Below are 24,642 nucleotides of genomic sequence, written 5' to 3'. Positions count from 1 at the left end.
ATGGGTGTATTTTATTGCTTTTCCCATGTGTAATGTGAATGCAAGAAAGTCTTTTTTGAGGATATCCTTCCTTTCAAGCAGTAGCAAGATAGTCCTTGTGTACTTGGTTATATCCAAAGAACGTAACATAAAAAGGAATAGTTTGCCATTAATTAAATATGTCTTAAGTTGAATTTTTGAATTTTAAGTTTGTACAGATTACATTATTTGGATATTTTAATGGAGTAAATGAATTTGAATTTATTTACATAAGCATTATTATTAATACTTTTAAAAACTCATAATTCTAATTAAAGTGTTCTTTGTGGGCAATTGTTGCAGTGCTGATTAGCATTCATGAAAATTCAGACTTAAATCTGAGTTTTTCAGTTAATTTTTTTTATTTGATCTATATTTGAATGAAATCTGTAAACGTTCAGAGACTTCTTTTATTCAGTTTGAAGCTCTGAAAATAGTAGCAGGTAGAATTATTTGTGTTTTATTAAAAAAAAATAATGAATGTAAGATGCAGGTAATATTGAAGAAATATAATCAAAACATATAATATTTGTTATTATTTTACGAATGAATTAATTCTTAATTGCAATAAACCTTATTCCATAGCGGAGTATGTTTGTTTCTTTATGCTCTTAATGATGCATATTAAAAATATAATTCTTCCCTGACTTCATGAACTTTTGCTTTATATGAAACCTCTGAATCATGAACTCATCTTTTGGAAATAAATGTTAAATTTTTATCAGAAAAAATGTTTCCAGTGAAAAATGATGTTTTAGCTTATCATTGCCATGGCATCTCCATCTTGGATGCTAAATTCAAGTTCATTATTAGACCTTACTTTATTAGTTCCTGCTTTATGAGTTATTGCTAGGAATGAATTTGTTCATAAAAGTGAGGTAGTCTTATGCTTTATTAGTATGGATGTAGCTCAAGGATCAATGCAGATTACTACTGATAGCATTTTTTGTAAAAAAGATCTTGTGGCTCATTTAGTATTAATTAGCTATATTTTTCACAGTGTTGTTTTTATTATCCATTTCTCGCTATAAACGAGTTTGCTTCTTGTACTGGAGAAGAAAATTAGGGAGTAAAAACTTTTTTTTATTGTCTAAAATCAAAATTATCATTGAGTATGCAGCTGCTGTTTTCGTAAAAGTTTTTAACAAAATTCAGATGTAAAGGAATTAATTATAAGTTTTAGAAATGAAGTTTGAAATTTTGTAAAGAAATGCATTTGTAAACTTGCACATTGTAGCAACTATGTGAAGCACTACAATTATCATTTTACTGTCCAGATCTGCTCCTCTGATAATAAATTCTCCCTTGACACCATTAATTTGGAATATGCAACATAAATGTGGTGGTGTATGTTGCTGAATTAGTTAATACAATTTGGATCTTTTGTGAATGGCTTTCCTGCTGTGTACTAAAAGCGCATTTCAGCAGATTAATGAAAAATCAGCTGAAGTTAGTAAATTTCACCACTAGAGTACGGACTGAAATTAAGCCAGATAAATTAAAGAATGCAGAAGCAGTTCCATTGTGTAAAGCATGTTGAGCATTCTTATTTAAATGTAGATAAATTACAGTGTAAGTGTATTTTTTAAGGTACTTAGACATTTACAGTCAGAAATTTGTGTAAAATATCTTTTATATAAGTTAAAGGTGCAACTGTAATTTTTATACTGTAATATAGCAGCATTTTAAAATTAAATGTAGAGTTTTATTTATTTATTTGTTTTTTAAAAGTTGTTGTAAGATTAGTTGCTTACTCTTTGTATTTTGCAGCAGAATCTGTCCAAAGCTGATTATGAAGTAATTTATTCAAGTGTGATGTTGCGCATTTGAATGAGCGAAATGAAGGTAATTTTTATTCTTTATTTCAGAATATTTGGGGAGAATTGACAAATTATGTTAAGAGTGAGGAACATATGCTGGGTCATTTTATAACTAAGCAGTTTTTGACCTTAGGTCAAAATGAAATATAGTGTTTTATAGGTAATGCATAATCATGTATATAGGATCAGAACTTGCACAATATTTTTGATAGATGTGCATTAGTTATATGTTTCAATGTAATAAAAATGATGAAATAGTATTAAAAACATATTTTGCAGTGGGAATTTTATAAACGTGGTACTGCTACATCAATAAATAAAATATACAAAATTTAAGATGAAGAGTTCCATCATTTTCATTATACATGTTATAAGTTTGAGGATAAACTGTAAGAGTTTAAATGAAATGCCATATGCTGTGTGCATTGATTCTGAGCAGAATCCAAGTTTAGTATTAGAATATCTGTCCAAACAGCTCCAGACAACCATTCGGTGCACTACTGGCATATTTTAAAGTTGCAGGAAAAACTTCTTAATACAGTACAAAGTCCATAATCTAGACATCCATTATCTGGAATGATCTATAATCTGGACCTCAAAGGCCACAAACTTTTTTTTTGTATGCTTTATGCATGCATGTAAAGAATGCACGTGCATACATTTCGTGCATGCGCATAATGTATGCTCTACGCATGCGCACATTGAAAGAAATGTTTAATAAAGTAAACAAATAAATATTAACCTTTTTTTTTTTTTGTAAAATTTGATACTCTTTAGATCATAATTGCTCTTTATTTCATAAATTATAGTTTCATATTTTTTATTCTATAATTTCTGCATGCCATCTTACCAGATTTAAATTGATGATCTATAATCCGTAAAAACCCCTAATCTGGAATCGCGGAAGTCCCAACGAGTCCGGATTATGGACTTTGTACTATATAGGTGTGTAGGCTCTGCATGAGTTGTCAGATATGGATTTGAAACATCTTCATCTCTCTTGTATAGAAAAAGGGCCATTTCTCAGTCAAATAGTTACTGACAGTATTAAATAGCTCCTTTTCTTGAATATAAATATAAAAGACTATACTTGATAAAGGCAAGACACATTTACAACACTGAAGAGTCTTCTATCCAAATAATGCTGTGGTATACTAAAAAGTTATTTCTTTTAAGCTTATTTTTGGAGATGAAACCATCACTAAAGATCCGTGTTGCGAATAACTGACAAGACTAGTGTATACTAAAGAGACCAGTATTAGGTAATTGATGGAAGATTGTTTCCATCATAGCAACACATAAACTTATACAACACTAAGAAAAGCTCCAGATATGAATGGGAAATTGGGATTCACTTGACTTATATCTTTTGATTGCACTATCAAATTGTCATCTTTCTCAAAGCCACATCTTTCTTTTCGAAGCTTTTAAAACCATTTTAATGGAAACTATTTTAATTCAAAATGTGCTGTCTGAAGAAATCTCCTTTTTCTTTAACTGAAGGCCAAAATTTATCAATAAGGTACTGGACATTTTAAATTAGGATATGTACAGGTTGTAAATAATATAGGTGGATATACCTCTGGTAAAGTTTAGTATTTAAAATTTTTTAATTCCTTTTGTTATTTTCTATCATTCGAGTACACAGCCTTTTTGTGTCTGCATGGAAAGAGCTGTATTTATGCAACATTTGCTGGCTAGATTTGTGTAATTAATTACATTACTCTTTATTTTCGAAACCTTTTGTTCATTGCATAACATATAGATTATTAAATTAAATAATAAAAAATGTATTTTAAATAACTAGGTGAAATTTAAGTAAAACTTATAACCAGATGAAAATGATTAAGCTGCTCAGAGGGTTAAATATTAAAGTACTTAATGATTATCCACGCCTCCAGTTTCTGTTGTGGAACTGGAATGTTTGTTGCATATTTTTGAATATACACACAACAATTGAAAACCCATGCATGTGCATGCCACACATGTGCTGGGGCACTCCATGGTTTACATTATTTGTATTTAATTGTTTGGCTAATCTTTGGAATATGGTAACAGGTAGTTAGGCGACATTTAGGTAAGGCGATAAAGGTTACTAGCTAGAACGTTAGCAATAATCTGAGAAGTACACAGTTCCAATCACAGATTATTTTGTCTATTTAGAAATGAGAGATCATGAGACATGTCATGTGACATTTATGGAGGAATCAGAGTTCTTTAATCCCAAAAGGGGGGAAATTTACAAAAATATCTGGAGTACTTCTTACCATTTTGTATGTTCAGCTTCATTCCATCTTGTATTTTGTGTAAAACAGTGTTTTTTAATATTTGGATCCCATGGCCCTCTCTAAAGTAAATTCCAAATTTTTATTGCATTTATGTGATCATCCAAAAGAGTTGCTTGAATAGTAGTGTATGAGTACGGGATTAATTGCAGATAAGTATGAATGTCCAACATGTGGGAATGAAATGAGATTGTGTGAAAGGAAGGATATTACGGATAAGTTTGAATGCTAAATTTTTGCCAAAAAATCGCCAAGTAACCATAATCTGAAGATTCACCAATTGTTTTTCTGTCAGTGTAAAAATGTAAATATCAGATATTTAGATTTTAGGTACTTTTTGATTATTTGCACCCCTTGTGAAAAGTTTCATGAGGCAACATACCATGTAACCAAAAAGGCAGCCCATGTATGCGTGTGTGTGCAGCAGATGAGTGCATATTTCCACCTTCAAATTTTTCTGGTTAGTGTTTGTTTTAGTATTAAGCACTTGCGCTGCGACTAAACTTCATGGTTGCAGTGCCGTGCGCTACAATATAACAAGCGCTAAAGTGTCTCATTTACGCCGCTCTGCGTCTGCGAGTGCACTCCAGAGCTGTAACTGAAGAAATAAACAATCTTGTTGTTAGGCGACGTGTGCACCACGTTATTTTCATTTTTGCGATAAATGCCTATCGATGTGGTGTTCATGTCGCTCGTGGTTTGAGAAAAAAAAATCTCGATGTGCGTGGCACATCTTTTTAGCGCAAGTGGTTAAGTACATATTTTTTTTTTTTCTTGTAAGAAATCGTAATACAACTGTGGAGTTGGCCAGCTTTTGAAAAGTAAAGTATTGCATTTCTTCAGAAATGTGACATTTTGTCCAACTGTAAAGAATGTAAAAATTCACATTCATGTAGTTATACTTCTTAAATGATTGAATTTTATGGATCAAAATGTGTATGTGAAACTAAGTTTATGCAATTTGATGACTTTTGTAAGTAAAAGCAAATCGTCATAAAGATGGAGAAAACAACAATGTTGCAGTACCTAATTTGTGCAATTACATAATGTTCTTTTAAGTGAAAATAAATCACTGTACACATGGGAAAATAATATCGAAAAAAAATAATAAGGATTTCTTGAAAGAGGAATTTGGAAAACTGAAAGAAACAGAAATTTTGTTGAAATTCTTGCTTTTGTTCTTCTGTATCTTTTTTTTAATTGGTGAAAGGGGGGATACCATTTTAAAGTTTATCTTAGGATTAGTATCTTGAATCAAAGCTCAATATAGTTAAGTTATAGAAATTGTTAAGCACACTGTACTGTGCTTGATTTGCAATGCAATGAAAGTATGTGATATTTAGAATCTTTAAATGAAACGTCTCCTGACTTAAATGCTCTAGACAAGCATAAATCTCACAAATTGACATGTGCATGTTACCTTGTGCCACAGTATTCAAAACTGAAGACTTTATGTTAAGTTGGATTTTTTTTTTTTTTTTTTTCCAAATATAAACATGCTGGCTTTCCCCCACCTTTCAGCATACTATTAATTTTATGTTTTAATGTGACTGAAGTTTCTTTTCTTCTTTCCTTTTTTAGTTCTGCTTAGTTTTGATTTTCAGATAAGAGTTTAGAGTTTTTTTTTTAATTTAAAGTTTGAAGTCATTGTTATCTAATTTTTCTAAAATTTCTGAAATGGGTGGTTCAGTGAAACAGCCTCATCTATATATAATAATGTAAATTTGCTAATTTATTAATTTCATCTGTTTTATAAAGTTTAAAGTTGAAAAATTACTGTTTTCAAGTTTAATCAAGTTAAGAAATAAGGAATGTTAAAGTATCAAGTTTGAACTTTTAATTCATCTGTTATCCTAAGGAATGTCAGATGGTGCATTTTTTCCTTAAATTTTGTCTAATATGTAACAGTACTGTTCTTCAGAAAAAGAAGCTGTTTTTATTATGCTTGAAAATTATCATCACAGTTTTGGTAGCTAAAATTTACATTGTTCATTAAAGATCGCAGTAAAAGATATTTTTGCTCTTTTAATTTAATTCTGAAATAATTTTCAGTAGTCATACTGTTAGTAGCCATATTAATGGGTGGAGTATTTTATTTGTTGTCATTCAGTGCAAAATAATAAATTTCCAAGAAAATTATACTATTTATCAGGAAGAAAAAGATATTGTTAAGTACTGGTAATCAGTTTGAGTTGTAACCACGTTTTCTGTAAATTTAGAATTAACTTTTTTGCAAAGAGTTTAGATGTGAATTAATTCAATCTGACGTGTTTTTTAATGGTTTAAAACTGAGTAGACATTTTGAAAATTCTCATTAATTCGTCCTTGAAAAGTTTGGATTAGCCATGCTAATGTTCCGTCACTAGTGAAAATAATTTAAATTTCAGGTAAAAATATATTTCCTTGGCATAAATTGGCGATTTTTATCAATTGTCCAGCAAGGTACAATGTGAGGTTCTTTTCCGTTTTGTCGACGCAAAACTTGCCAAGCAGGCTTTATTGGCGACAACATACAGTATACACATAAAAAATGTTAACAAATATTAGTTCTAAGAATTTTTTATTTTGAAGGCACAAACATTTTAATATTGTTTAAAATTTTGTAAAAAGCCAATAAATAAAGACAATAAATTTGTAAAAAGACATTAATTTAAGAATTTATATTCTTTCATGTTTCAACATCCTGATTCGCCAGTTCATATCACGTGACCCCAAGTGATCTCATCTCATGTAAACTATGCTACAAAAATCTAATTCTCTCAGTAATTATCTACATTAGTTTCAAGTTAAATCTAAATTTGGAATGCAAGAATTATTTCACTTCGTACGAATAGCTTCCTCAGAAATTATGTAAAACCACAGTGCTTTACTCCGCTTGTACATTCTCATTAGAAATGCTGAATTTACCCCTTGACTTTGCCTTTTCTATATTTTCGGTTTCGGATGAGCGGTGTGATTGCGTCCTATAATTGACTTAATTACCCCGAATGGCATTAGTGCATAAAATTTAACTGTCTGGTAAAAATTCTATGTAATTGTATGTCAGTATTGAAAGAAACAATCTGATAAGAAATGGCTGTGGCTTGTTTTGAAAATGAGGTGTAAAAGGTTACCAGCGAGAATATTCCGTTTGGCATCGGTTGTACTACAGTCAAAAGTCGTCGTGACTTCGCCGATTCTGGATTATCGATTTTTCCGGATTATAGATTATCAATTTAAATCTGGTAAGATTCCATGCAGAAATTATAAAATTAAAAATATGAAACCATAATTTATGAAAAAAAGAGCAATTATGATCTAAAGTGTATCAAAATGTACCAAAAAAAGCTTAATATTCATTTGTTTACTTTATTAAACATTTCTTTCAACACGCGCGTGCGTAAAGCATACATTACGCGTAGTCGAAATTAGAAAATTGCAACCAGAAAACTATTTGATGTGTATTCGTGATATTTATAATGACGAGGAATTTAATTTAAATCATATCAAAGACAAAGTACACCAAGAAGAAGTAAGGAATTATAAGCCGAATAAAATAAAAACATCTGCCATGAAGATAAGGATAGTGCTGACAGATCAACTTCCAGTTCATTGCGCGCCGCGACATCCCCCCCCCCAGCAAAGCATTGTGAAATTGATAAACAGATTTCGGAATGGTTAGAGAAACAAAGGATATGCCTTTATCCATTTTTTGCAGCAATTCCACTTTTTGTTTGATGGGCATTGAAGCATGTTTTTGCTTTGTAGATCCTTTAGCAGCTCCAGAATCGGAAATTATTTTTGACATAATCAAAAGTTCAAGCTTACTTTTATAAAATTGCTCTAACATTTCTGCAAAAAAATAATAAGCCAAATCCAATTAGAAGATTAAGGAACAACGCAATCTGCAACATTAACTGAACTAGATAATTAGATAATTTTAGCTTAGCTTATACCGTCCGTTATATATTAAACGCGCATGCACAGAAAGTTTGTAGCTTTGAGGTCTGGATTATAGATCATTCCGGATTATGGATATCCGGATTAAAGACTTCTGACTGTATTATTGGCGACTTTATCGCCTGCGCCGGCAAAATGGAAAAGCACCCAATTTCAAGATAGGCCAAACACCGAACCAAACTAATGAGTCAAAGAATTGCATAAACTTGGTGTCCATGTAGACATCGATCTATTTTCTCTTGAAAAAAAGCAAAAACTCAGCATTGAGCATTCCCTTGACTTTGTCCATGTACACATTGATCTAGTTTCGTTTCATATAATGTTACAACAAAGTTACTTATCACCAAAACTGAACAAAATTTTGTAGCCAATCAAAGCTCAATAAACTGCATTCTAAATCACTTAATGAAATAACATAAAAAAGGAAATGCATATTATCGCAAATATGTACTACAGAAAGGAAATATGTACTTGCCATATTTAGAAATTTCTGTATCTTCAGTCTGTATAGCACACAAAATTCCTTAACAGCATCCAAAAGCGTTCTAAAATTATCTGAACTAGAATATGTATACTGCCGTCACCACTTAAGTTAAAAAATATAAGAGTAAAAAAATATCCTCCATGGTGTCAGACTGTCGGTGGCATTTCTTTGCGACAAACCCATTCAGAGCCATCTGAACGATCTTTTCGTTCAAACATATGCATTTTCTTTGTACAAACAGGACACTTATACTGACTTCTAAGTAAACCTTCATTTACACACCAGTCAATGCTTTTTTTCCCTTTCGTTCCAAATCATACAGAAACTTAAGATTAATCTCATCACATACAGCCACTTTATGGCGTACAGCACAATATGTGCAATGTACTTCCTAATTGGCATCCAAACAAGCCCTTACAAATATTTTCCCATCAGTCAAATTCACCACAATCAATGCAACCAATCAAGTCATAATAAGGTTTTCATAACATTCAACTTCTCAGGTTACCATAAATGAAACAACAACTTAGCAGGAATCCAAGAGACACCCTAAAATGTAGATTAACCAAATTTCATTACTGTATGTGTGTGGTTACATTGTATAAATTGCGTACATGCACCACATATATGTATCAATACAATTTGCATAAAATATGCAGCCACGTACATAGCAGTGCTATTATATTCATACATATATATGTCATAATTAGCAAGGAAAAGCCGAAACACTGTTGATGTGTACTTAGATCCATATTGAAGAATTCTGATTGCATAGTATGCTAATATGTTGATTTCATAATATCTAAAAAACTTGGCAGTTGAGGCGGTTTTAGCGTATTGTAATATTTTCTCATTAAAAAAATATATATATATATTTATTGACCTTGATATTGAAGTGGCAATGCCATTTTTTGTATTGTGTAACCATTGCTGAGCAACATCAGAAAATGTTTGAAAACGTTATTCTGAAAGCTTGCCGTTTTGTAGACGTGTGAAAATTTTTATCCGGAAAGAAATGTAATAGTAAGCTGGAGTGTGATGCTGTAATGAATAGAATTGTATTTCAAAATGATCTGTCTTCGTGAACTGGAAATAAAATATGTGTTTTACTAAGAAACTCATCTGCTGTTTTGTTAAATACTGCAGAAAAACCTTACAATGTTTATATACATAAAGAAAAAGCTTTTTAAAAAATTTTAAACCTCTTCAAGGAAGGAAAACAATATAAATATGTATTTTTTATTTGTTTGTACATATATAACTTGTATATTTTTGCTCATTTGTATACATATATATGTAGTATAAGTGTACTTCTTGGGGTAGATTATCATCTGCATTAAAAAAAAGAATTTAAATTGCTATGAAGAGGGTTTTTTTTTTAAGTAGCAAATGGATTCTGAAGCCTTCTTATTATTTCCCCCCTTTTTTTTCTTTTTTTTGCATTCACAAACGAAATGCAAACACAGATAACAAAATTTTAAAATTGGAATTTTTTTGAGTTTTAATGTGTTCAGCATTAAAAATTAAGTTTTGCAATTTGGCACCTGTTGTTCTTATTTAAGAAGGAAAATAAAGTATTCTGTATGTTGTTTAGTGAAGATTTTCTAGGTTTTAATATGAAAAGTGTTTTGCTACTTTCTGATTATCTGCACCTACTGAAAAATGTTCACAAGGCAGCATGGTGTGTCATCAAAATTGGTAACATGTGACATTGCTTAAATGTATTTTTATGGGAACCCATATATGTGTGTGCAGTAAAGCAGAGCTGGTCATTAGTGTTAGCAACAACATTCATAAGCACAACTGCAGAATTTGAGGCCAGATAATCTCCATTCACTACATGTATTGGAATGAAGCAGCACAAAAATCAATGTCTGGTGTGCTTTATCACGTGATACAGTCATAGGACCATTTTTATTTGCAGAGACATCCGTGATGGCAAACATTTACCTGGACATGTTACAAATTTATGCAATACCCCAAATGCAGCATTTAAAACCCACTGTTATCTTCCAGCAAGATGGGGCCCCTCCTCACTGGGGCAAGCACATTCGTGCATTTTTGATACAAATTTCCCTAACCAATGCATAGGACACAGTGACCCAATTGCTTGGCTACTAAGGTCTCCCGACATGACTCCTCTCGATTTCTTCTTTTGGGGCTACGTGAAAGTCAAAGTCTACTCAGGGAACATCCATGATATTGAAGACCTTCGTGCCTCTAAAACCACGGCTATTGCTGCTGTGACTAAGAAAATCCTACACTGGATATGGCTGGAACTGGACTGCCAGCTGGACCTTCTCAGGGCTACTAAGGGAGCCCATGTGGAATTGTACTGATTGTTTAATAAAAACTTTCTGAGTATTGGTATCTAATTTTACAGTTTTCTTATGCTTTTGAACTCTCCCTTAAGTAGAGTGATCTGTCCAAATTTGATTCAGACCCACTGTACATGCATGTATATTTTAATGCATTCATAGTGGTTGAAAGTGAAGGTTTGATGAAGCAGCTAACAAAACTGAATTGAACAATCACCATCTTTATTTTTACACATCTCAAATCATCTCTTTGGCAGACAAATTACTTTTCAATCATCATTGAATACAAAAACTTTTTATGTACACTGGTTTAAGAGGTATAACGTAGGCATCTTAGGCTAAGAAGCAAAGTAAAATGTAACAAAATTACAGTTGCATTTATTTATTGCTTGCGGTTTCCACCACAGTTACAGTTTTTGATATAACATTCATGCATAATGTGTCTGCAGTTTTTTATCGGTGTAGTTTCAAAACGGTATTGTTACCACATAAATTCTGTTTGGCAAGGGGATACAGAGCTATAGGTAATATTTTTTCAAGAAAAATACATTTTATCTTGTAGTAGAATATGTGAAACTGACTATGAAATGAATACACTCACCCACAGATATATATATTGTATATTCTGGCATATAATGTGCACTTTTGATAAAAAAAATTAGGACTGAAATTTACAGGTGTGCATTATATAACCGGATATAAAAATCATAGCTTAAAAATAAGGGAAAAAAAAAATTAAATTTTTACATACATCAAAATGCTACTGATTTAAAAGAAATGACATACCTTATGGAATTTTCATTTCATTATCGGACACCTTGAAGTTCGTCTTCCATTATACCTTCAGGCGAATCATTGAATTTTGTTTCATCTTCATCGTGGTTGTCATTTTGATCCATAAATAAATAATCATTATCCGTTTCATCTTTCACCAGCATCAAACATCCTTGCTGCAGCACAATTTCCATTTTCTTTTGCAAAATGAATGGTTTTGCATTTGAAACCAGCACTGTGCTTGTTTCTTTTTGTGAGAGCTATATTTAATACTAAAAGAAACATTAGTTCAACTGTATGTCAACTAAAGCAAATGCGATTTACTAAAGCCTTTGATTTTCACTTCAGGATCTCAACTTCAAATGACTGCAGAAAAAGAAAACATCTAACTCCTAATTCCATGAATTCATTCAGGTTGGAAGTGCTCTAAATAGCATTCTTATGGACAACCGCATTGAATACAATCCACCCTTTTTGCCAGAATATTTATGCCCTCAAACATTTAACCCACACACATATTATTCCCCTTATCGCTTGTAAATGCAGTTTACCACTGTTCAAAAAGTTAGGATAAATGTTCAAACAAATGACCTCAAAAGATAAGAGCACATGTATCTTTTAGGCTTCTCCATGAAGAATAAAGTGTGCATTATACGGCAAATATATCTAAAAATTAAAAAGTATAGTTTGAAATTATAGATGCGTGTTATGCACTTGAAAATACAGTATATATTTATGAAAGCATTTGAAGAAATGTTAAAATTCCGTAGAAGAAAAATACATTTCTAAAAGCATTCATGACATTTTCTTAAAAGCATTGTAGTTTATTTGCTTTGGGAGAACTTCTATCCATTAAATGGTTAAGAATCACATAATTACAGAAAAAAAAGTTGCGTTTTCTAAAACACTTTTTAATAGATTTGTATTGAAACATACATCACAGATAATAGAAATTGAGTCTGATCATCACAGGCTGCATTTCAACATTAAAAATAATCCTAACAGTATCTACGATTATAATACTGTTTAATGTTCTATCAATTATGAAATTGCTCAAATTCTTCAAGTTCAACTTTAATTCATTTTCTCATTTAGCAGTAAAATATGTTGTTCAGGTTTTAAAGATTCCATCTTTAATTTTAGTTCTTGGGGAATTTTAGCCTATTATGTCGATGCCATTTTAAATACATTGGCTAAATTGAAATCATGCTGAAATGTCTTGTCTGAGAACATGATACGTGTGTTTTAAAAGGGAAAATAAATTTTTGATAGGTAGTCATAATTGGATGTTTAATCATAATTTTGACTATCGATCCATAAAAATGATCCATAGAGCTACTTCAGTTAGTAAACTGGATTTCTCTGAATCCTTTCACATTAACAAAAATGTTTCTTTTTTTTAGTTAACAACATTAATTTTTTCATAATTCATATATGTTAGCTTATTCGCAAAAATGAATTACCTGTCCATAAACCTCCATGTCCCTGGAAACAGCTTTTTGTGAGAAAAATATGAAAAATTTTACTAAAACATTGTAGCAAGGTTTTTGTCTACATATATGCATTGTCAGTTAAACTTGCTGTCTGCTAAATGTTCATTTTGGCTAAATGTCCTGTCATGTGCTACATGCACCTGTGCATGTGGCTAAATGTCCTGTCTGCTAAGTGTCATGGACACAGTTATATTGCCTGCTTTAGGGTTGGTTTCCAGCTAGTACTATGGCAGCTCATCGTGGAGGTAGCAATTATCTTTCATAAATGCTTGTATAAAACTCGAATGCCAATCGTTTTTATTGCTGAAGAAATTCTCTTGATTTCTTTTAAAAAGTCTGATTTTTGAGTGTGATAGACTTACACAACTGTTTTGAGAATTTGATTTTGACATTTGATGCATACATTTTTGAGTTTGATAGGTTGGTACCACTTTGTTGCAAATTTAAAGGGTTAATGCATTTTAGTTTTTTTAGTGTTTAAATTTTTTTTTTCCTTTTCTAAATAGGAAAATATGGCTGCCGAGAAGGTGACATTGTCTGATGCGCTTTCTAATGTGGATGTCCTTGACGAGTTGCCTTTACCTGATCAACAACCATGTATTGAAGCTCAGCCTTGCAGCATTGTATATCATGCAAATTTTGATACTAATTTCGAAGACAGAAATGCTTTTGTGACCGGAGTAGCAAAATATATCGAAGAAGCTACTGTTCATGCAGAATTGGTATGTGCTGGCTTTTGAATAAAATTATTTAGCCACCTACTATTACAATATTAACACTTTTCTGACCTCTGAAAATTAAAAGCACTTTTTAATTCTAAAGATTGTGCATAATCTCTTCTGTTTGGTAAATATATTTCTTTTCTTTTTCTTTTTCTTTTTTTTTTTTTTTTGTTAAAATGACATTTTGAAATAGTGTTTTGAGTGTTACATTTCTGAGGCAGTATATATTTCCCTTTCAGTTTTAAAAAATTCTTAGCTTGAGTATCCTTCATTATTTATTTTGTAAAGATTATTTGATAAATAGGGTTGTGGGTCAACCACAAATGTATCCTAAGCTGTACTATCATTTATCATGCAACACTCCTTGTACTTTTAAAATTTATTCATGGTGTGATGAAATCTGTTCTTAAAATTATGGAAGAGAATATAATTTCAAATTATGTATACACTTTTCTTTCACATGAGAAACTAAACATGTGTGGTTGCTGTAAATCTGCTTTGTTATAATAAGATTTTTTGTAATTAGAGTTATGTCATTTGATAGGATTATAAGATAAAATTATTTGTATTAGATTTATGTGGTGATCTTTGTTCTTTTAAATGCAAATTTAATTCAGGATATGTTTTGCACATTCTTTCCTCTGTATCATTATCTTGTAATTTTGAAATTCATATTATTTGATATGTATTTTAAATGTTCATTTGTATGTTAGGATATTTATGCTTTTTCTCCCCCTCAAACAGAATGAAATGTTGGAAGAAGGTGAAGAGCATGCAGTAATGCTTTACACATGGCGATGTTGTTCTCGAGCCATACCTCAGGTAAATGCAATAATTATTAGGATATTATTTTCTCATTATTATGCAAGTTTTTTTTTTTTTTATTTTATTGGGAATAAATATGCTTCATCCGGTTTCAGGGATAGGCATTGTAAAGTTTGCTTATGAGGGCGTTACATATGTGATTTATACTACCGGGATGGGGAATGTTTTACAAAAATTAAAGCTTCCGGCTGCATTTTATTTTAAAGAAATTTCACCTGTCTAGGAAAATAGCCTGCATACAAGGAAACATTCAACAGAAATATGAATCTTAACTGGAAATTGAATGCGAGATATTTTCTACTATTTTCACAATTGCCATTAGTTTTTTTTAAATTTTTTTTATGATTGATATAAATTTTATAAATCATTTGTCAAATTTCTATATGACTCCCTCTTTCTTGCCCTGTTTATGTGATAAAATATGTGAAATTCATAAGTTTTAGACACTGATGATAATTATTTAAAACAAATATGAATAAGAAATTGTGTATTTTGTACTGTATGTTTTATTTGTCTGTGTTCTCAAGTAAAATAGCCTTTTTTTTTTTTAGCCTAAATCAAATGAACAGCCTAACAGAGTGGAAATCTATGAGAAAACTGTGGAGGTTTTGGCACCTGAAGTGAATAAACTCCTTAATTTTATGTATTTTCAGGTATCTAATTTTTATATATTTATAGTTTTGTATTTGACTTTGTCTGTTGGTATTTATTTGTAGTTCTATACTTGTATTGCTATGAAATATATTAAAAGAATAAAATTTTATGTTTGTATTAAAGTGTATTGCTTTGAAAGTAAAAGTAGGTACTTGCACATTATCCCATAGATGGTTAAACTATTGCCAAGCAGTGCAATTTAGCACCAGTTATGTATAAGCCAGACGTAATGACAGACTTGTAATATCTGTGCTTTCGTTTGATGTATGTAATTGATTCTCGGTGAGCCACCTTTTGTTTTTATGAACAAGCATATAAATTAACTGTTATTACTGTATTTTATCGTGCATTTTGAAACAGAATGATTACAATTTGGGACCTGTCTTCTACAGAATAACAAGCAGTAGATTATTTTTCAAGTTATGGGATCTTACCATTAAAAAAATGTGTATAGTGTTTCAAAAGTGTGGCCACAATATGGCCATCTGAATATGGCAGGCAAAATAATAATAAAATGAAGCAGTAATCTGCAGGAAGTGTGTATGCATGACATTCTAAATAGAACTTCTGATAATGACAGAATGTTTAAATAAATAGTAGAAATCGGGGGGGGGGGAACACCTTTTTATGGAAAACAAAAATGAAATGAGCTGAATGCTGACTGTTTACTAAATAAAGAGGCATCAGTTCCTGCAGAATTCCACAGAAGTGATTGGCACAACTTTTGCAAGATCTCTGTCAAATTTCATGGTTTTATTATAAATAACTTTTATGGTTCGGGGGGATGTGTGTTATGCAAGTACCAAAAAGTATTCTGGATAGTTTAGTGCATCTCCTATAATTACATTTGTAACATTCTTATTGAAAGATATCACATCATATACTGCTATGCAATTAATAATATTCAGTGGAGATAACAGAAATAGTTGAGATATTACATTTTGAATATACTATAATACGATACAGTAACTTTACTAATATACAGTAACTTATATTCAGAGAAGCTTTCACTATGCTCCTAATAAAAGTAATTAAGAATGGTGTGTGTATTTAAAATTGTGTTTTTTCCTATCTGTTTTTCCAGTACTAGGTGTTACTTTTGAATTTATATTCAATAAGTTGATTTGTGAGGTTAATTGAAAATCTTCATCATCTGGAAATCTATCTTGAAATAACTGTTTTATCATTGTTCTTTGGTAGTACAGATTTTGTATTTTTGGGAAGCATTTTTAGGTTTTTTACTATCCTTCTGATGTCCCTGGTTCTGTGAGAATAAATGGTGCATTCCCCTACATATATGTTTTGTTTTAATTAAGTCCATTGTGAAATATTTTTTTAAGAATCATTTCCATTTCTGCTGTTTTATGACAACTGTTAACCACTCCCCAGTGTGCTGTTTTTGTCATAATATTTTGTGTTGAGCAGACATTTTGTGTCATTGCAGTAAATAACATCTCATAACATCATATTATTGCATCAAAGATTTGAATTCCTTCTTTAGAGTTAAGAGCTTATCACATGCCTCAGTATTATGTTGAATTCAACATGCTGTTAAAGAATTTGATATGAGTTCAGAAAACTCAGTAGCTGAATGATGAAATGTTGAGTTATCCCCCCATAATTTTGATAAATTTAGACACTCTAAATGTAATTTTTCTTGTATGAACTGATATCAGTGATCTCTAAATATCTTTCTTGAATATCTTTTAATATTTTAGAATATGGCATTCTTCACGGGTTCATCGATTTGGAATGATTGACACTCGTGAAGAATCAGACACAATTTATTTAGCCAGTATTACTCAGGACAGCTTCAAAATCATGTTTACAGTCTTCGAAAAACTACTATAACCACACTGAAACAATCAGCAACACAATCTTCAGGCTACAGCTCCCGACTTGGTTCGGTCATTCTCGGAACTCTATGTACTCTCCAGATTCCAGCCTTCAGGATATAATTGTGAAGACAGCTTCTCGGCAAAGCACCAGAGTACAACTCCTGACTCTGTTCAGCCGTTCTCAGAACTTAATTTACTCTGGGGACTCCACGCTTCAACTCGCGATGCACTCGACAATACACTTGATAGACTCGACAATGCACTTGCTCACTAGACTCGTGATTGTCTCTATGACGAACTTGAGACTAGTCTGATGATTAACTCGCTAGATGAGGCACTGACTGACTGTCTGCTATTCTGCGTGCAGGCAGGATTTGTATAGCTTTTGAGAACATTCTGGGCCAAACTGGTAAGAATTCGTTCCAGAATGTTCTCCATCTGTCTTTGGTGTGAAAGGATAAAAACTCATCAGTAAATGAAAGTGATGAAAGATGTGAAAAGATCTGTGATGAAAGACGTGAGGGGATAAAAACTCATCAGTGAAATATTTTGTGTCAGTTTAGTTTCAGCTTTAACAAGTACTGTGTAGAGTTGTTTACCAGAAATCATTTAACTGAAAGTCATATTTTTCAGTACTATATTAGCAACTGAATGTTATAGATTTAAAACTAAGCCATTTTCTCAAGTATTGTTGATGCTTTGTGTTTTTTGTCTTGTCAAGAAATAACATATTTGCACTGAGATCATATGTGCTTGTTTCTGTTGTTCTTTTCAGAACTATATTGTTTAATGCACTCTTCAGTGTTTTCTTTGAAATGTTTTGATTTTATCATTGGCATCATTGCACATTTGAACATGACACTGGGGATTTTAACATTAACGAAGAGTAATTGGACTTCTTGATTGGAAATCTCTATCATGGTGTGTAGCTAAAATGAAATGCCTGTTAAAAGAATTTACCAACCCTCTCCCGCCACTTAGTGATTATGAGGATATTGTACATGAAAATGTTTAACAAAAATGTGTCACATATTTAATACCAAGAAAAAATATTAGTTAGTAAAATGTAAAATTAAAGATAGTCAGTAATACATAAATTTTATTCATGTATAGTCAACTAATAGAATAGTATAGCCAATTAGCAGTGCATTATGTTCTGCTTCCTAATTATTGGCACTTATAAACATATAATCTATTGTTTTGGTAGAAAAACTCCAGTAGCCTTAAAAAACTGAAGGCGAATGAGAAGAATATTTGTTGTATAATAAATTTCTCTTATTTGTGTAGTTATCTTCTGTTATCCAGTATATTACTTTCTGCTGTAGCCGATTGCTGTTGAGCTCAAATACAGATGCAATATAATCAGTGTAGTTATTTCCTGTGCACTTTCTGTTAATGTGGTGTGAGTCACCAAATGTATGCTGAAGCACCAAATGTTGTAGCCTATTTTTATTGTGTCATGAACAGCTATGCAGTGATAATGTGTATGTTTTATGTACACATTGCTGAATTTATGCTATTCTCTGAAGTGAAAACATCATCATGTATATGGGAAGAATAACAGTTTTGTTTACTATGATCAGCTAAACAAACAAATGAATTGAATGTATTGTCTTTCAAACTTGTGTAGAAAATTAAAGTAAATACCATTTATAAGTTTAGAATCAAAATTTCTGCCTTACTTCACTAGGATGAACATATTAAAGTTCTAAAATTTATTTAAAATTTTATAGCAATTGATAATACTAAATATAAAGAACATTTTCAATATGATACTAGGATTTTGGTCAAACTTCAGTGGAAAAAGTGTTTAAGATTGAATTACCTAAATTTTTGCATATTTTGATGTACTTCAGCATTATTAGTAGAATATGCACGATTGATCTTCTGTACCTGAAAGCTAAAGAGCTATTTTGTTGTTGTCTTGTCTATGTATTTCATTGAAGAATGGTTGCCAGAGCCTCAAGGAGGTTGGACTTCTGCGTCCACCCTAGTTTCAAAGAAGAGAATCGGGGGGGGGGGGATTTCCTACCACCAAACCTCATGAGAGGACTTTCGGCTTGCCATATATTTAGAAGTGCCTCCAAGCCACAAAATCACTACATTTATAAACATCCATCCTTCTCCAGGATTCGAACTCGGGTCCTTCAGTATCGCTGTAGGCTTCCCTAACTGCCATACCATCTGGGTGGTGAAGAGCTGTTTTAAATTGATTTTATAGCCTTTTCTAAAACAGAACATGGAAAATCAGCTGCTTTTAATTTTGATGATATTTTGTTTTTATTTTGCTGTTGTACTTTTGGAGCTTTTAGTGGTAAGGAAGTGGTTAAATAAGTCCGATGTAAAAGTTTTCAGTATCCTATAACATAGCAAAATGGAAAGGTGCAAGTTATTTGCAGTGTTAACTTGCACTAGTTAAATTTTGCTGTTGAACAGAAAAGGGCGGATTTTTTGCCAGCCAAAGAATAACAGTACATTGAACAGCCTTTAAGTGCATTAGGATGAAAAAAAAGCTTAAATGTTTATTTCTTATGCATGCAAAGTTACTCAGTTCAATATTCGGTTCATTGTACAGGATGTGGTAAAAGCTGCATATTTTGGTGGTATACATAATAAGTGGGCTAAATAAATAAGTTATATTTTATTATGAAATGAGCTATTAGTGCAACTGAACAAAATTTGCAGTCCTCCCCCCTTTTTTTTTGAAAAAATAATATTATTTTTTGCATTACTGAATGTTGTTTTGCCTTTTAAAATCATAATTGGAAAATCTGATAAGAATGTTAATTTCAGTTTTCTCCTCCTTTGTTTCTTTTATATGTAATAAGGACTAGTTTTATATGAATTGAAACTAGTAGAAATTTATTGAAAATTGCTAATTGATATTTTAAATTTCAGAGGCGAGCTATTGAACGTTTTAGTGCTGAAGTGAAAAGGCTTTGCCATGCTGAAAAGCGGAAGGATTTTGTTTCTGAAGCATATTTATTAACTCTAGGAAAATTCATTAATATGTTTGCTGTTCTTGATGAATTAAAGAACATGAAGTCTAGTGTGAAAAACGATTATGCTACGTACAGACGGTGAGTGTATTTTTATTACTCTGTGCATTTTATGGTTTCATTATGAAATATAAACATTTTTTATATATTTATTTTGTAATTTATTTTGTTTGTTTATGTTGAGCTAATTCATGCACTTTGTTTTCTATTATTAGTTGCATTTTCTTCACTTCACCGTCATTTTAATTAGGGAAATAAGCACTGTAATGAATTTTAAAACCATTTAGCCTTATTTACTGAAGCCTTCCTTTCTATTGACCACTCCCTTGTGAGGGCAGAAATGTGCAGAAGCACCCCAGTGACAGCAATCTTACACCGTAAGCTGTGCCAAGCATTGTGACCCATCATTCTTTGATCCAGATATATTTTTATGCTTGATTTTTGACTCATTGCTGTCTTTTTTTTTCTTATTTTTTGCTTTTCTTTTTTGAGGGGGAAGGAACTGAGGTGTATTAAGGAATTATCCATAGCAAAATACTGTTCAAGTAGTGCCAAGATAACATTATGGGATAATTTTAATGCAGTACTAAAATGAGGCTTCAACCAAAAATCATATCTAGAGGTTAATACTCTTTGTTAGTAATCTTTCTAGGTTTCAAATGTAAGTTTGTACTTGTAAAGTAAGTCCCTTGTGACAAGGGAGCAATGAAATGAAAAGTTAATCTTTCTCTTGGAAGCTGCTTTCAGTCGGAAAAAGGGAAACAAGACACTGGTGAAAAGTAAATTATGGTACAATCAAAAGGATATTTCACATTCATAGAATTCAAAATTCAGTTATTCTTTTTCAGTTCTTAAACAGTGTTAGTAAGTTGCAAGGCATTCCAAGACAGGTTCCAATGGGAACGAAAAGAGAGTGGGATGATTGGACCACGTGCCCAGTACGTGGAACTCATAATGTGGATAGAGGCGAAATTTTGATCATCTTTGTTTGTACTAGGACTGAGGAACAAAAGAAGAATTGCACTGTACTAAAAGTTTGAGAGATTTATGGCAGACATTTAGAATAAATAAAAACAAAGTAATTCATATGATAAAGGATCAAGAAGAAATACAAGTATTATGGATTATAAATTCAAATGAATATGAAAAACTGAAGCATGTGAAGTTGCTACAGCAAGTGTTCAACTTATTTTGTTCTGTAAAGGCAAGCAGTATTCATGTAAGTGGAGTATTACTGAAAGAAAAGGAAAAAGAAGTTTCGGAAAGACTGGAACTACAGAACTTCAAAGCATCAGATGGTTAGTTAGACAAATTTAAGCAAAGGTATAATGTTACTTTTACGACTATTTGTGGAGAAGAAAACTCAATAGATATGCAACATAAACCTTTTTATTCAGAGATTTGCGAATTTTTTGGCGATTTTTTATGAACATTGATAAATATCATAAAAATAATGATAGTATATTAAAATTGTATTTAAGAAATAACATTAAAGTAAAACATTTTTATTTTCTCCTGCCATATTTTAAAGTGGCATTACTTTCCATATTGGGGAGGAATATTGTAATTCTGGGAAATAACCAAGATAATAAATGCTATATAGCACAGTTTCCAAAATACCTCTAAGAAAAAACAAAAATGCTATTGTAATTATTTAAAAATTAATTTCATTTGTCTTTTATATTATTTCATGTTAAGTATTTGTTATTTTCTGAGTTATAGTTCAAAATATTTAAATGTGTATCAGCTTTCTGTTGAAATTTCACTTTATACTTTTCCTTTCTGCCTTTTTTTTAAAAAAAATTTCTGCCTTTTTGCCCTTACAGAGTTGGTTGGGATAATTTTTTTTTTCGGATTTTAAACCTTGTACCTTGGAAGGCTCAGATTTGAAGGCAAGATTTGAAACCTGCAATTTCCAGAAAAGTGTGACAAAATTAAAAGTATCTTCATGGTATTAACATCTAATGGACGTGTTTGATAGGAAATTTTTGGAATTTCTTATCCTTTTGGAGAATATTTGGGAAAATAGTGAAAGCTAAGCTATTTGAATATTCTCATTTTGATCACAGAAGTCTTTCAACATGTTTATCTTCACTTTATTTTCTTATATTTCCACTAGACACTTAACACTGAACAAGCAAAGAAATCGAAAACGGATGATTATATATGCCTACCATAAATTCTAAAAATTTTGCCATCCCTAAGTTTTGTTGCTCCATACTTCATTAAATTCTGAAAATCGTTAGTTCTAGCTCCAACTCTGACCTTATATCATTTCATATTTATTCTCAATACTCATATTATTAAAGAAATAACAGTGTCTCTTATGCATTTGAAATACAATCAGTTCTTCAGAATAAGAGAAATCTTATCTAAAAATTCTAAAAATGAAGAGAAAATGCATTGAAGAAGAAATTGATTTTGTAAAGAAAGAAAATTATTCTTCAAAGGTACATTGTTGAAACATTTATAAATTAAGAGATGAAGCAGAAATTTGACATTAATTTGTTTATTGAAAAAAACTTAGAAAGATGCTAAAATGAACTGATGTAAATCAGCTAAAATGTCTGGAATTTTTTCAAGTTAAAAAAATGTATAAACATTTCATTATTAGTTGTTGCAACATTATAACTGCTTTAAAATGTTCTAAGTTATTTTTTACTGGGTATTTTTTAGAAATTAAAAAAAAAATTCTAACAATGTAATCTATTGATTAACTATGTAACTTAATTATTTACAACTAACTGCTCACCTCTAGAAGTTATGAACCTTGGAAATCTACATGGTTACTCTTCAAAATCTACATGTTGATTTATTACCTTTCGTTAATCTTTATTGTGGGTATCCACTTGACATAAAATTTGCATAAAACTCTGGACTCATTGAGTACCTGATGAAATGAGGCATAAAAGAAATAATCAATTGAAAACTGTTAGTAATTTTTTTTTTTAAAGCTGCTAATCTTCTTTAAAATATATGGGACTGTTATAAGGGTAAAATATAAATGCTTTAAGAAATGTTATAATTTAATGTTAATAACTTAAAAATTTCATGAAGTTAGGTTTATTCTTGAATTTGTTTTATAATTAAGTTGAATACTAGATTGTGTTTAATAATAATGCATCTTACTTGGATTTATTTTATTCTTACAAATTACAAAACTGAAGGGCTAATCTTTGGAATATGGTAGCAGGTAGTTTGGCAACATTTTGGTAAGGCGATAAAGGTTACTAGCTAGGACGTTAGCAATAATCTGATAAGTACATTCCATCTTGTATCTTGTGTGAAACAGCATTGCTTAATATTTGGATCCCATGGCCCTCTCTAAAGTAAATTTCAAAATTTTATTGCATTTATGTGATCATCCAAAAGAGTTGCTTGAATGATGTATGATTGTAGGATTAATTGCAGATAAGTATGAATGTCCAACATGGAGTGAAATGAGATTGTGTGAAAGGAAGGATATTACAGATAAGTTTGAACGGTGTTGGAAGAAATCTGGTGAAAATGGACTTTCCGAAAAATTCCGATCGTGATTTTAGCTAATAAGCACTTAGAAACAATTTCGCACCTGACCTTCATCATGATTAAGCACTTTTGTTCCATAAAAGTTCTAGCATAAGCGTAATTCGGCTAGCAGATTGTTGGGGAAAATGTTCAGTTAAAAAAAAAAAAAAACATGCCTTTACTTCATGAAAACAAAATAGCATAAAAAAAAAACCCTGGTACAGCAGGTTGCTGTAGCAGGGTTGGTCGCCAAAAAGTTGCCAAGTTACCAGAATCCAAAGATTCACCAACTAAAGTTCGAATGTAGCTGATTTGTGTAGTTTATTCAGTTCCTGTTTGCTTGATAGGTCCTTAATTTTTTTCATTGATGGTCTTTAGAAGTCCTTAACAGTACTTAATTTCCACATGCAAAAATGTGTATGAACCCTGATTGCCTGTTAGATGATACCTTCACTTCATGCAGCAATGTGCAGTTGGGATTAGTCTTCTCACTTTGTGTTTAAAACTAAAATTAGCTTTTGATGTCTTGCTAAAAACACTTTGACGAGTTTGAATTTAGTTTGGAGAGGCAAACAAGTGTAAAATAGAAATTTTACACTCATTTGCCTCTCCAAACTAAAGTCAAGCTTTTCCAAATTTGTTTCTTTTTTGCTATTTTTTATATTAAAGAATAATAAGTTTCTGTTAAAGTGGCATAAACCAAAATATGATTTAATTTCTCTAAAATGAGCTGTAATGCAATTTAATCTAAGTTGATTTGAAAATCTTTTATTTCATTGCAAGACTATGTATTCTGCGCTGAGTTAGTAAAATAATTTTTTCACTCACTGTACTGTAAAACATGTTTCAGGAGCACTTCTGTAGGTGATCTTTCATCTTATTTTAATACTGCTGTGGTAACTTGAACTTGTGCTAATAAATTGGGGTGTACTGAGTGCTTTTTGCATTTTTGTGTGTTTATTGCAG

The 24,642-nt window shown here is 31.2% G+C and overlaps 1 protein-coding gene across 2 annotated transcripts in view; it reads left to right on the top strand.

Moving 5' to 3' along the window:
• The window catches only part of Cyfip (Cytoplasmic FMR1-interacting protein Sra-1), a 108,963-nt gene that overhangs the window by 1,436 nt on the left and 82,885 nt on the right, over nucleotides 1-24,642 (top strand). Inside the window, exons 2-6 of one of the 2 annotated variants that reach the window (XM_035350658.2) lie at nucleotides 1,792-1,863; nucleotides 13,638-13,853; nucleotides 14,598-14,675; nucleotides 15,230-15,331; nucleotides 20,069-20,250. In XM_035350658.2, the coding sequence (XP_035206549.1) occupies nucleotides 1,849-1,863; nucleotides 13,638-13,853; nucleotides 14,598-14,675; nucleotides 15,230-15,331; nucleotides 20,069-20,250 (593 nt within the window). In that variant the 5' untranslated portion in view covers nucleotides 1,792-1,848. Of the gene's footprint in view, nucleotides 1-1,788; nucleotides 1,864-13,637; nucleotides 13,854-14,597; nucleotides 14,676-15,229; nucleotides 15,332-20,068; nucleotides 20,251-24,642 lie in introns of both variants that reach the window. The other variant, XM_035350657.2, reaches the window with a different exon arrangement.

The sequence above is a fragment of the Stegodyphus dumicola genome, chromosome X1 (assembly GCF_044657685.1).
Source record: "Stegodyphus dumicola isolate Sdum_Otavi_A_Nest chromosome X1, ASM4465768v1".
Taxonomy (NCBI): Eukaryota; Metazoa; Arthropoda; class Arachnida; order Araneae; family Eresidae; genus Stegodyphus; species Stegodyphus dumicola.
This window is presented reverse-complemented; position numbering and strand designations above follow the sequence as displayed.